The sequence below is a fragment of the Ailuropoda melanoleuca genome, chromosome 16, assembly GCF_002007445.2.
Source record: "Ailuropoda melanoleuca isolate Jingjing chromosome 16, ASM200744v2, whole genome shotgun sequence".
In the NCBI taxonomy this organism is placed as follows: Eukaryota; Metazoa; Chordata; class Mammalia; order Carnivora; family Ursidae; genus Ailuropoda; species Ailuropoda melanoleuca.
In genome coordinates, this window is record NC_048233.1 from 42,243,104 (window position 1) to 42,257,110 (window position 14,007).

The 14,007-nt window shown below is 54.3% G+C and overlaps 1 protein-coding gene across 1 annotated transcript; it reads right to left on the reverse strand.

Moving 5' to 3' along the window:
- Positions 1-2,595: 2,595 nt before the first annotated feature.
- KRT72 (keratin 72) lies at positions 2,596-14,007 on the reverse strand (the record flags this gene model as incomplete). Its single annotated transcript, XM_011229956.3, has 9 exons — positions 2,596-3,237; positions 3,740-3,774; positions 4,399-4,619; positions 7,002-7,127; positions 7,753-7,917; positions 8,614-8,709; positions 9,093-9,153; positions 11,885-12,099; positions 13,714-14,007. Coding segments are annotated over 9 exons (1,404 nt in total), but the record flags the coding sequence as incomplete, so codon positions are not given.

Here is a 14,007-nt window from a genome sequence, read left to right on the forward strand (position 1 = left end):
CCAAGATTCTCAGGCACCCGTTGAGGAAGAGCTGTCTGAAAGCCCCAAGTTCTCTGAGTAGAGGTGAAGAGGTCCAGGCAGTGGCAGCACCAGCACCCCCCACCCCCTGTGAGAGGAGAGGTCAGAAAGGAGAGGGAGGGGGCAGAAGCCAGGGCCAGGGCAACACGGAAGCTGAGGCCAGCCTGGGCATGCTAGAGAGTGAAACAGCATCTCCTCCAGCTGGCAACCCCGTGGTGGGCACAGAGCCTGGCCGAGATCATCCCCAACCCTCCACGCCATAGGAAGTCTTTCCTCCAGAGCCCCGTGGATGGGAGGTGCAGTACCCGGGGCTGCTGGCAGAGGGCAGTGTGTGCACAAAATACAGGCGCCCGGGAGTTCTTCCTCCTGCCTAGAAATTAGGAGTTGGTGACTGCGTGGGAATGGTTTTCCGTGAGAAGACCCAGGGCTCTCCATCCTGCACTCAGCCCCCCTCAGCCAGGTCCCTGGGCACAGTCCTGCTGTGGATCAATGGGTCCTGAACCAGCGCACAGCCAGCAAAGAAGGCCCCTGAACACACGTTAATAATAATTATTATAATAACAGCTAACGTCTATTGGCTCCAAACTGTACCCCAGGCACTGTAGTACTCCCATTACCCCTTTCCGCATTCTCAACACTCCTCTATGATGAGAACCTTGTCAGTAACGAGGTGTCCTGTCCGGAAGTAAGGGCTCTGCAATTGGACCTGGGGTTCANCCCAACTCTGCCATTTACTAGGTGACATCGGGTGGTTTATTTTACCCCTCTGAGCCTCAATATTCTCATTAGTGAGATGTGCATTATTATAATTACACCTTATAACAATAATAGAAGAATTAATTGAGTTGCCTGACATAAAGTGCTCAGAAGAGTCGGTGCCGAGAACAGTGCCTGGGCCAGCTTGTATCGATCCTATTTTGCAAGGGCGGGATCTTGCACTGGGCCACAACTAGCCAATAGAAGAGCCAGGATTGGAGGCCAGGCATACGACACACGGCCAGGATGCCAGCAGGCGGGCCATTTGCCTGAGACAGTCCTGGCTTATGCCTATCATCTGAGGATCCAGTTCAGCATGTGTCCAGAACCGTGTTCCAGTTTGGCCGATCAACTCAATACACAGCATGTGCACGGATGTACGTCAAACTCAAATTTGCTAACACAAATACGTTTCATCACTCACAAGCCACGTCATCGGGATGCATGTGTATCCCCCAAGCTCCTTCCCAGGCACGGTGGGCTAGACTAACCCATGCATTCTTGCAGCAAATGTATATTGAGTGCTGTGAGCTAGACTGGGGATCCTGAGACAAGGGGCTGGGAGGGAGTGGGACAGGGGGACAGACGTGTGCGCCACTACCTCGACACCAGGAAAATAAAGCACCAACTGTAATGCAGATTCGGGACCGGTGCCGCCGGTGTGGGGGGATGTGAACTTGGGCAGGGCACTGAACCATCCAGGCCTCTGCTTGCTGGCCTATAAAGTGAGGGGAAAGGGGACAGAGAGAACTGTCAGGCCACTAGCTCTAATGTTTCCTCTCATTTAATGCTTGAAGACTTTGCTGGAGTCCACATGGAGAGACCAGAAAAAGCATGAACACGGGAGGTGGCATTTCAGCCAGGCCACAAAGGATGAGCCAGCTTGCAGTAAATGGGGCCTGGGCACCTGCGAGTGAAAAATCCTATTTGCAAAGGTCCTCGGGTGTGAAAAGTCCTGGCCTGCCGGAAGAAAGACCAGAGGATAGGATAAGGCTAGGGATGCCGTGGGAGGAGAAAGTGTCACGGGCACCTTGAATGCCCTGCTTCAATGAGGCTCATCCTCGGAAGGTAGGCTTGCCCGTGAGGATTCTCCTCTTTGGCACCTTGCTCAAGCCAACTGTGGGAACGGATGCTGAGAACACAAACAGCCTCGCGGAAACCCACGCGCACCTCAGAGAGCACCCTTCTTCCCGCAATCTCTCTTTAGAGCAGGAATTGCCGCTTGACCACGTGGTATGGATTATGTTTGATAGTTGCCTATTTCTCCGCTCCCCATGGACTGTAAGTTCTATGAGAACAACGTCCACGCCTGTTTGTTTGCTCTGCTATTCCCAGCGCCTGGACTGGTTCCGTGCGCCCCTCCTGTATATACACAGCAGACACGGATGCATCCAGAAGTATATATGCATGCAAGCCTCAAACTTTGGGGTGGAAAAGAATTGGGTGGAAGAAGAAAGCAGGGCCTTCGTGGGGGGGCAGGGTTAAGATGGGTGGGCGGAAGAGCGAGGAGGTAAGGAAAAAGAGGGACTGACCGCTCTAGAAATAAGAGGCACTCAGTGTGGGGCTGTGGGCACTTTCAGGAAGCAAAGGGAGAAGACACCCCGAAGCTCCCATGCCTGCCTGGCCTGGCAGGCCCAGGCTCCTTGCTCACTGCGATGTGATCATGCCCGCCTCGCACTGTGTGGACTGGTGGCCCCGTGCCTGGGAAGCCCCGAGCCTGCCCAGAGGCACGTCAGTAACGAATCTTAACTGTTGACCAGGAGCCACCCTCACTGGTCTGGACGGCAGAAACTCCTGTCCGGCCAGAGACCCAGAGGGAAGCAAGAAATAGACAGGAAAGTTCGAGAGGCGCTGAGGACACATTCGATGCTGAGAATCCCATGGCACTGATCGTTTATTGCGGGAGAAGCAGAGGACTGGACATGACCCAGAGCAGAGGACAAGGAGAGCCCCTGGGCTACAAAGGCCCCAGAAAGGTGTGGGGACAGGGGGGTTCACACCTGGCGGCAGGGAAACATCCACATAGGGGTGTTATTTCTGCACTGGGGGCAGTGACCCAGGGAAACACGGCCAAGGAGGAGGTCACCGGGAGCACCCCTGTCCGGACTTCCCACCTCACAGTGGGCACCGCCAAGGACCACAGGGCGTGGGGAGGGCGCGGGGATTGTGGCCACAGAGGAAGCGCTTCCTGGCCTGGACGGGGCAGGGCGCAGGGGGAGCAGCTGGGCCCTGCAGCTTTCTGCTCACAGAGCCAAAGGCAGCGGCCAGCCCTTCACCTTGAGGCCTTCCTGGCTGCAGAGCTGCCGCCTGGGCTCTTGGGCAGGGGATCCTTGAACTCGCTGCCACAGCTGCCTTTGGTTTTGACGTCCAGGACGGCGGGTTTGAAGCTGTAACTGCTCGAGGCGCCAAAGCCCACGCTGAAGCCAGCCCCTCCTGGCCCGGCGCCGGTGTTGCTGATGACCGCTGGAACGGGCGAGAGAAGACGCGGGGCTGCGGGCCTTCCTGGGGCACCCCGGCCACTCCCCTGATGCCCTCCCCCCGTGGGGACAGAGTCCCTCCGCTCGGTACCTTGTCTCCAGCTTTTCAATCGGCAGAGGCTTTTCAATCTACAGCCACTTCCACCGCCCCGCCCCCAGTCCCTCCGACCCCCACCCCCCAGTCCCTCTTACTGCAAGCTGGAGCCTTGGTTTCGGGCTGGCCTCAAAAGAAATACAACATGGCAGGAAGCCTCTTTCGTACAAGAGAACTTTGGATTATCCACTGCTGGGTATGCTTCGATCTCTCTAAAAATACTTTGGTATTTCATGGTATTATTTTTCTCCATCACTGCTTCTCATTGCTGACTAAAGCCAGCTCCCTCTTGGTGCCCCTAAGTCTCTCCTGAACCCTCTCTGGTGTCACGGAATCGGAGGCTCAGACTGCTGGTAGGTGACCACGCACAGAACCCAGTCCTGTAGGTACTTACAGATGCTCACGGAACTGGGGTGTTCACCAGACATCCTGGAGAGACAGGAAAGGCAGCTAAACGCTCTGTAAAGCAGCACGGCCTCTCTCCGGGGGGTCACAGAGGTGCCCCTCAGAACGCACACCGTCCACCCCGTCCCAGCCTCCCTTCTCCCTTCGTCCCACACGCCCAGCGGGACCTCTGCTGGGAGGGCTCGTTTCCACATCCGCCAGAGTGGCCCTGGGTGATCTGATGGGTGGGGTCATCGTGGCCCGGCTCGCCTCTGTTATCCCAGTGGTCTCACGCAACTAAGAGGAATGAGTTCTCCTGCTCGGTGGGCCCCGGGCTTTGCCAGAATGACCGGGCACTTAGCTGACTCTTGGAAGCCATGTTGGCCCTCCCCCCACACCCCCCCTTAAGCATGCAGCACAGAGGGCCAGGGAGGCTCTTTTCTCAAAAGCTGCTGATGTTACTATTTCCTCTCCCACCTCCTCTTTGGGATCTTTACAATTCGGTCCTTCCTGCAGTCTAACTCTGGTCTTTCCTATTGTACCCTGCCAAAGCCATTCCCTCTAAGGTTTTATCTGGTAGGACCCGAACAGAACTAAACTGTTTGCCTTCAGCCTTCCTACTACAGCAGAGAGATGACTGCTCCAAATAAAAGCTACCCGGCGCCCCACCTGCACTCCTCGCCCTCCAGCAGCTTGCGGTAGGTGGCGATCTCCACGTCCAGGGCCAGCTTCGTGCTCAGGAGCTCCTGGTACTCGCGCAGCAGCCGGGCCAGCTCCTCCTTGGCCTGGAGCAGGGCGGCCTCCAGCTCGTCCAGCTTGGCCCGGGCGTCCTTCAGGGCACAGTCGCCCCGCTGCTCCGCATCGGCGATGGCTGTCTCCAGATTGGCACACTGAGGGGCGAATGCATTCAGCACTTCAAGTCAGAACACCTCTCATGTGGTCCTGACTGCTTTCAGGTCCTCCTCATTTTCCACTTCGGGACATCGCGAGAAATGAATGTGTCCTTCTCCTAACTCCGGGCACGGTTCACCTCCGCTCATAAGTTGGCGTATGAAGATGGCCCTTCCCCCCCTTAGGAGAGAGATGAAGGGCACCAAGACGGTGCCTCCTGGGCATGTGGCCCCTGTCCTCTCCCTCCTGGTCTGTAACGCTGGCTGTAAGATTCTAATGCCACCCCTGAAAACTCTTGGGCTAACTGGCTTAACTCTGCCCCACAGTGTAGAGGTTGTCTTAAGAGCTCCTGTAAATCCCAAACCAATCGAAAACCCGAGAGAGAGAGAAAGAGAGAAAGGAGGGGAGTACTAATAAAGTTCCTATTAATAAAATTTCTGTCCAATAAACCTACCACACGGAGTCTAGCCTCCAAAATTCCACAGAGAATCATGCTACGGGGCGACACCATCAAAAGATAGTTTTGTGAACCACAGGTCTCACTAGCTTACAGATGCCTGCTGTTAGGTGGGAAGGCAACTTGCAGTACAGAGCCGCGGGCGGGGCTCTGTGCCACGTCCACGAGAAGCTGCTGGGGGCTTCTTAAGTCTTTTAGTCTTGGGCGTGTGTTCCCATCACTTGGCCAAGCCAGACCTAAATATCTGGCTTCTCTTTTCTGGTGTGTCCCCTTCCTGTGGCGTCAAATTTGCTTCACCCCAAGGAGAGCAGCTGATCCCAAGGCCAGATGGAATTCCAGACTGTTGTCCAGCCAGTGCAAACCCCTCTGTCAGGCAGGCCTCCTGCCATGCAAACACCCTTAATGTTTGGGGTGAGTGGCTCGCAGCCTCCACGGAGATGCTCAGGACCCAGCTGCCTGGCCACGGAAGACCATGTCCTGTCCTTGGGACGGGGGAAGTCTAATCGTTCAGGGGCTGGAGAGACACTCTGTGACCTGGATTCTATCAAACTGTGCCCTGCTCCTTTTCACTGGCCGAGGTCCTGGAGGGTGAGCCGGGGAGACTCCCGGGTCCTGTGAATGTGGTATGAGGTGAGAGGGCATGATGTTTGGGCATGTTTGGAAACAATTATCGCATGGATCCTGGGATCACCGAATGCCAAGAGAGTCTGCAGGCAAAACCATGGGCCTCTTCGGTGGAAAGGCCAGAGGGCAGGAAAGCACCTTGGCTGGGGGCCCTCAAGAGGAGCTGTGATGGGGACCAAGTATCGGGAGTGACCCCCACTGCTCCCCAGGGAGGACACCTTCCCTGACCTCCCTGGTGGCGTTCTGATCACAAAGTCACTTTCTAGTAATAAGCTCACCCAACCGTGACCACGCAGCATTTTATCAGATAAATATTATCAATGGATACCGAGGGCAGCCTCAAACACCTTGTGTTTTTCTTTCATTTATGCAGAACTTGATTAAAGGAAAACACCGTGAGTTCTTATTTAAGTGGTCTTTTTTCTTTCCACTACCATGAGCCTGGTGCACCCCAGAGAGGGGTGTGTGTGTGTGTGTGTGTCTGCACGCGCACGTGCGCGCAGGGCAGGAAGGGGGCACTGAAGAAGAGGGCCAGGGCAAAGGGCCACTTGACTTGTCCGGGAAGCTCAGAGCCTTTGCGCCAACCTCCACCAACTCTGGAAAACTCATGGGCTTGCTTGCTTCAGAAACATCAGTGAGACCCATACTGCACCCAGGGTCATGGGGTCATTCAGCGCCAGGCCACCACACACAGCACAGCCATGGCGGGGGGCAGACACAGAGGCGAGCCCTGGGACAAGCCGAGGGTGGGAGGTTCTCTCCCCTCCCCTCTTCTAAATTCCACTGCTGGGCTCTCCTTCCTCCAGCATGCATTCATCAAGTGAAACCTCCAAACTGCTCCTGTTAACCTACCGCATTGGCTCTAAACCAACACCCCCACGCTTTGAAGGTGCCCCTAACCCGCCCGTCCTGCGCAGCGGTGTCCTGTCGCCTGCCACCCCAGCCGTCACGGAACTTCTGCTTGAGGTACGTGCCTCTCCCCCATGCACGCACGCCATGTAGCACCCACCTGGGACCCACGGCTCCTGCTGGCTCCCTCACCAGGGCCCCGTCCCCTCTCCTTCCCGCCCGTCCCCTCCCACCTCCTGCAAGAAGCCTCACTGGGGTCTTCATTCCGCTCTGGCCACTGGGGACTCCTCGGGGAGCAAGCTGCACGTCCCTCTCTGTGGGTTCAGGCTACTCTCTCTTCATAGTTATACAGGCCCTAAGGAGGGGCCGTGTCTTGTCCTTGCTCCGTATTTAGTCTCATACATTTGCTGCTCCATAACCCCTGCCAGCTGACTCATTTCACGGAACGCACCTGCTTCCTCACGTTCCCTATCTCGGAGCGGACCCTCTGGATCAGGCGGTTGAGCTCTGAGATCTCAGCCTTGGTGAGTTTGAGGTCATCCCCATGCCGGCCCGCGGTGACCTGCAGCTCTTGGATCTGAGGTTGGGGGACGAGAGAGGAAGGGCACAGGACAGTTGGGAATTCACCTCTTCAGGGTGTTGAACGTGGGGAGGGTGGGATAGGGACCATACCCTGTTCTCATTGCCTGAACAACAAAGGCACAGGAGGAGAGAGGGAGAGGAGGGAGGAGACGGGGCGGGATGGAAAAGGGGGGGAAACCACCCTTTCCTTCTGGACAGGAAGGTCCTGACCCAGTTCAACAGGGTCCTCAGGCCCACAAATGTGAAAGCCTTGGTGTGGTTGGAATTTCCTGTCCTCGTTTTGACAAAGCAGGAAACACGGAGAGAAGCCAAGATAGATGGATTACCCACAGAGTGTTCCCAGGGCTGCGGCTAGTGTGGCCTCTGCTATCAGCAAGGGCCACCGAGGGACAAGGGCTAAGCCCATATATGCCCCCAACACATGCCAGGACTGTGGTTGACCTCCCAGCACCATAAGGAGGCATTTCTACAAGGCCCAACTTCAAGACAAAGGACGTCTCAGCCCAGCCTGATGCACACATACACACACGAGTGCGTGCACACGCACATGCACACGCATGCACGAGGAGAGAGAGGCAGCTGTGGTCACAGGGCCTCGGCACACGGGGCACGCAGCCCACCTTGGTCTGGTACAGCGCCTCGGCCTCGGCCTTGCTCTTCAGGGCGATGTCCTCGTACTGGGCGCGGACCTCGTCGATGATGCTGTCCAGGTCCAGGTCCCGGTTGTTGTCCATGGACAGGATGACGGAGGTGTCGCTGATGTGGGACTGCATCTGAGTGATCTCCTGGAGAACAGTTAGAGGGGTGGAGCCAGTTAGAGGGTCTCCACGAGGGGAGCCCATCCCCTGACCCTCCCTGGCAAGTCCCTCGCTGCCCTTCCACCGTGTTTGAACTCAGCCTTTGGCAGAGCCCACCAGCGCCGCTGCCTGCCGGGAGCCAGGTGACCGCATCGGGCTTTCCGCCCTGGGGTGGGACCGCCCTCTCTGTCCTGCATTCAGGTCTGCTCCCGCCACCGTCCCACGCACGCTCTGCAGCGACGGCCCCTCTTCATCCATAGAATGAGCCTTTCTGGAGTCACCGACAACCTTGCTTTCTCCCGGCCCCTCACACTTGACCCAGCTCAGACTGCTCGTCCTGCTCCTTCAAGCTGCACCCGGGGCCCTTCTCAGCCCCCCTCTGAGATCGTCCTCATCCTTCCCCAGGAACCTTCCCCGCAGCTCAGGCAGAATTCACTACACCTTCCTCTGCTCTCCCGGGGCTCACCCACAGGTGGTTTCCCCTACCAAACCGTGGCTTCCCGCAGGACAGGGATCCCCCCTCCTCCATCATGGTCATGGCTTCCTCCAAGCCCACCTCCCTGCTCAGCAAACGTCAGCTGCACAGAGCTGCCAGCCTTTGGTCCACACGTCCATGCGGGCTGAGGGCGAGAAGCCACCCACGAGGGGAGCAGACCACACAGGAGAGCTCAGCGGCACTCTTACCCCTTCATAGAGGCACTTGAAGAATTTGATCTCATCGGTCAGGGAGTCCACCTTGGCCTGGAGCTCCACCTTGTTCATGTAGGCAGCGTCCACGTCCTGGGGGGTCCAGACAGGAGCCGGCTGCCTTCCCCTGCCCTCCCTCCCTGCCAGAAGGGGCCTCAGGTTCCCCACTCTCGCCACTCCCCTCACCCTGTGCTTCCCAGGGAGCTCTGCTGGCTGAGAGCAAATGAACCAATGGGCAGGGCAATGGCCGTGCCAGAAGAGTGGTGAGTGTCTGGATTCTAAGCTGGCAGATTCTGGGAACAGCATGCATCCCAGGCAAGGGGACTTAGAGGAGCTGGGAAATCAGAACCCCGGTCACCTCTGCCCAAGGGACGGAGTGACCCACAGAATCCCTTTCCTCAGCCTACCAACATCACTGTGTCAGGCACTCAGGGAGCCCTCGAGGCTTCTTTGAGCCCTTCGTGCTCCCCTCTTACCTTCTTGAGCACCACGAACTCATTCTCAGCAGCCGTGCGCCTGTTGATCTCCACCTCGTACCTGTGTGTGGCAGGAGAGAGGACGTGGCATTGCCATTGGGATAATTCAGTTCTGCAAACACTCACTGAGCAGTCAGGGGGCACCTCCCTGCCCAGAGCTGCATGGCAGCGGCCTACAAACTGGGGTTCCTGTACCCCTGGGGCACGTGCAGCCTTCCAAAGGGAACTTATAAAGGAATCAATGTGCAGTGCCTTAGTTTACATCTAATCTGCCCTACAATGCATCTGTCGGGAATGCACCTGTGATGGGCTTCACTGTCCCTCCTCCCTTTCACAACTACCCCTCCCTTACGATAGCAGAAAGACACACCCCTTCGGCCAGCCGGGACATTAGTACAGTGCATTAGCCCAGGGTACAAAATCCCAGGCACCAAAGACTATCCCCACCTTTGAGTTGTATGTCCTACTTGTCTTTTATGCATATTTCTGTTCCAGGGGAAGGGAGGTCTTAGAAACAGGATGTTTGGATAGAGCTGGGACGTTCTTCACGCAGATACATTGTAGACTGGGGGGATCGAGTACTGATCACTTACAGACCTCACTATTCCATCTCTTATTACTGTCGAAGATTGTATTACAGGACATTTGTGTTGGGAAATGAAATAGAGCCCTGGAAAGAAGTAATTAGTGCTAGCGAATGGCTTCTTTCCATATCCCTTAATGTGAGCTACCCTTTTCAGCTTCTTACTCCTTCCTAAGGCGTGCCGCTGGCTGCCAAGGGGGGGAAAGCCTTGTCAGGTGACAGTACAGGTTAGCGAAGTGGGTTATTTTAAAAAATGCGACTGGAACATTTTCTGAGACTGCCGGATTGTGTTAGTGACACTGGATAGAACACACAGAAAACAGTGGACGTGATTTATCTCAGATTCCAGGTGTGTTATTTAAAAGATGATTGAATACTTCCTTGTATCAAGTTATTTTATGATAGAGTTGTTTCTATTATAATTACTGTTATCTCCTATTATCTCAGAAAATAGTTCATTTTTCTTCCTCCTGTTAACGAATACGACCATATGCTCATTGCAGACTAGTTTCTGGCCTACCTTTCTATTTCATAAAACACACAGAAAAAGTTTGGCCATGATGGCTATCAAATTAATGACATTCATTTGTCATAATTTTTCATGATTTACTTCTAGAGACCAAACACCAGAGCACACACACACACACGTATTTATAAAGAAAAACAATGCATTTTTAGTACTATTGGCTTTATCAATAACTCATGATTTACAAAATACGTTATGATGCACAATTAAAAGTTAAACCATAACAAAATGCATGTCGATTTTTCTTGTCTTAGCACATAGATGTATTAATTATATCAAATCTACAGCACTTTAATCTTGAATGCTTCCAGTAACCTATTATATAAGACATCAACTTTAGTTTACTGCTAGGTGGATTTTATAACAGTTCCCAATTCATTTCCTTATTCCATTTCGTCCCACAGCAACCCTATCAAGTAGATACTCTCTTATCATCTCTCAATTTTATAAGCGAGGCAAAGACGTTTCCAAGATCACAAAGCTAGTAAAGCTCGGATCGCAATGACATCAGGGAAACAATGCCTGAGATTTGCTTAGCACTCTGGTTCTTTCAAGAGCTATTAATACATTACTATCAGCATTACCCTCTCAACAGCTCTGTTAGGTGGCAAGGCAGGTGTCATTATCTGAATTTTATAAATATTAAAGCTGAAGTCCACAGAGGATTGGGAGGCTCCCCCATCGTCGGCTAGACTGAGCGGTAATTCCAGAACACCTGGCCTTCCAGAGGCAGCACAGCCTTTGGAGGCCTCTGACCTGGACATCTGGGCTGTGCCTGGAAACCCCCTCTTTTTTCCCAGAATTCTGCCCAATTCTCCCTTGGGCTGCAATTTCCATCTTAATGCCACTCCATCTCAATTCACACTATATTCATTGCACGTCCTGGGGGCTGAGAGTGGTCTTCAAGCCCGTCCCCACAATCTGGGTGTTTTCAGAGGTCAGAGACCATGCCACCTCCTCCCTCAGGACTCCATGCAGGACTCAGGGCAGAGTTCCCCTTGGAGGTACTTCAGAATAGGGATGGACAGGCAGATTGAACGTGGAGCAAGAGAAATCGCTCAGCTCTGACCATCTCCATCCCCTTGAATTGGGGAAGAAGTTATCTTTCCCTAGAAATCCTGGCACCTGGAAGCAAACTTCCAAGATAGCAGATCACACTGAGCCGGGATGTGTTACGCTCTCCTCGCTGCCTCAAACTTGGGAGAAATTATGTCTGGTTCCAAGTACATTTTCAATCACTGTCTTTAATGGTGGGATTCAGCAGCACGGATATACCTCAATATGAAAAACGTTGTTAAAACTCTTATGTGCTTAGCTTTAGGATTTGTTCTGAGATTGGCGTCATGGTTCATGTTCTAGGTACTTTCATGAAAGACGTGGAGGAGCTACCAAGCCCTCTGGGTGTCCATCTGGTTTTGAGACAACTCTCCTGTCCCCGTTTCTCCATTTGCAATGTTAAAAGCTGGGCACACCACTTCCTAGACAATTCAGGGCACCACTCTGGATAGATCTTTCCTCTTCCTAAGTCTCAACCTGTCTGGATCCCCCTCCCTCCCCTATGGAAAGGGAAATAGCAAATGTTATCAGTCAAAGAATCGAAAAAGGCAAAAATGCTGACTCCAAATGGAAACCTCATCTGTAACCAAAACTCACCAGGGGCAGAGTCTCTGCCTTTCCACTCACCTCTTCTTGTAGTCCTCCACCACGTCCCGCACGCTCCTCAGCTCCGAGTCCAGCCGCACCCGGTCGCCCGTCTGCGTCTCCAGCTGCTTCCGCAGGTTGCTGATGTAGCCCTCGTAAATGGGCTCCAGGTTCTTCCTACAATTGTTCAGGTCCAGCTGCTGTAGCAGGTGCCACTTGGTCTCGAGCACCTGGTTCTGCTGCTCCAGGAACCGCACCTGGGACCCAAAGGTGGTCACAACCCAGAGTCCCCATGCTGGTGCCTCTCAACAGTGGGGAGAGGGCCCCAGAAATCCGATACAGTCATCCGACGGTGGGAGGCAGGAAACTAAGTCTCATCAGAGAATGGATCCAGCCGGGGGGGGACAAGCCTATCTGGGTCTCCAGGACAAGAACTAAGATCAGTCTAAAAGAAATCAAGGAAGGAGGCTTAAACAATGCTATAAATGCCACCATGAGTTATCATGGGATGCAGGTAGCTTCTTTTGCCGTAAATGCCGGTGTTTTCAAAGTAAAGGAAGATGGGAAGCAAGGGAGAAGCAGTGATGGGGGATGGCATGGAAAGTCACTCTGGTGGTTAACCTGTCCTCTCTTAGGTGCAACCACAACTGCTCTTGGTTGGTTGGTTTGTTTGGTTTTCATTTCAAAGTGGGTTATCCCATCTTTTCAAGGTTCCTGCCTACTTGCCCAAAGGTCGCACACGTTTGGACTCAAAAACTTCAAGCCTGCGCTATTCACTAACCTTCTTCTTCTTTCCTATCTCTAGCTTCAGGGAGAGAAGGAAATGTGAGGGGGAAGAACAGACGCTGAACAGGAAAATGAGCCCTGTCCCCTGGGATAGCAGCTCGGTTTCTTTCACTCTTGCCCCCTCGCCTCCAACCACCTCCCTCCTTCTTCCTGAGCACAGTGGTGAGGGACGGCAGTCTGCTGCGGCTGTTCTAGCAACCTGGGCATGTTTCTTAGCCTCCCTCTGCCTTGGTTTCCTCATCTGCAAAGCAGAATGATAACAGAAGCATGGGTCACATGTTGATACATGAGAACCCCTTGGGACAGCACCACGCACGGAGTAATGTCAGCTATTGTCCGGATTATATCCCCTGTGACTCATGGTCCAGATCTCCCGCCCCGGCTTGGATACAAAAGCCTATTCCTTCTCTCCTCTCCATCCTTTGGGGTCACTGCCTCTGAGTCACCAGAGACATCTTGCCTTTTAACCCCTGCATGTCCCCCTCCCCACAGACACACATAAAACACACACACATAACTCGACAGGCCCTCCTTCTCAGTCTTTTCCCCTGAGCCCCACCCTTCAATTTTCTGGTCCTTTTCTCTCATTTCCTCTAGAAACCTTCCTGGTTTCTAGAAACCCTCATCCCACTTCCTACCTTTTAAGTCCTTTCCCTTCACTAAGCATCACGTCCTGTGATACTCCCTGGTCAGTGTGCCTTATGGTGCTTCTGTCCTGGATACGTGTCCCCTTCTCCTTGTCTGATATTGAGAACTCTCAGAGGGCCATTCCACATGTCTCCTGCCTCTGGAGCACCCCCTTCCATCCCAGGGTCTTGTCCCCAAAGGAAAAAAGAAGCTTCTGTTTATCATGGGGGTGGGGGGGAGGTGGAGTGAGAAGCACTGTTCCCTTTATAAACATCCAGTTCAGCCTCACATCCTCCCCTGGGGTAAGAGCCACGGTTGTTCCCGTTTTACAGATGCGCAAAGGGAAGCTCAGAAAAGATAACCAGCTCGCCCAAGTTCTCACGCAGCTTTCAGTGGCCGAGCGAGTACCCCTGTGCACACTGCCCAATGCGGGGCCAAACCCATGCCTGACGACCCACCTTGTCGATGAAGGAGGCGAACTTGTTGTTCAGAGCCTTGATCTGCTCCCGCTCCTGGGCGCGCACCTTCTGGATCTTGGGGTCCAGCTCCACATTGAGGGGGGCCAAGAGGCTCTTGTTGACGGTGACCTGAGGGATGCCGCCGGGCGGGCACACGGACGGACACGCGGGCACCAGCCCGGCGCTGCCGAACACGGTGCCCACGAAGCCGCCCAGCCGGCCGCCTCCGGAGCCCGAGCAGTGGCCCAGCGCGTAGGCGCCGCCCCGACCGGCCGCGGCGCACAGGGCCAGGCG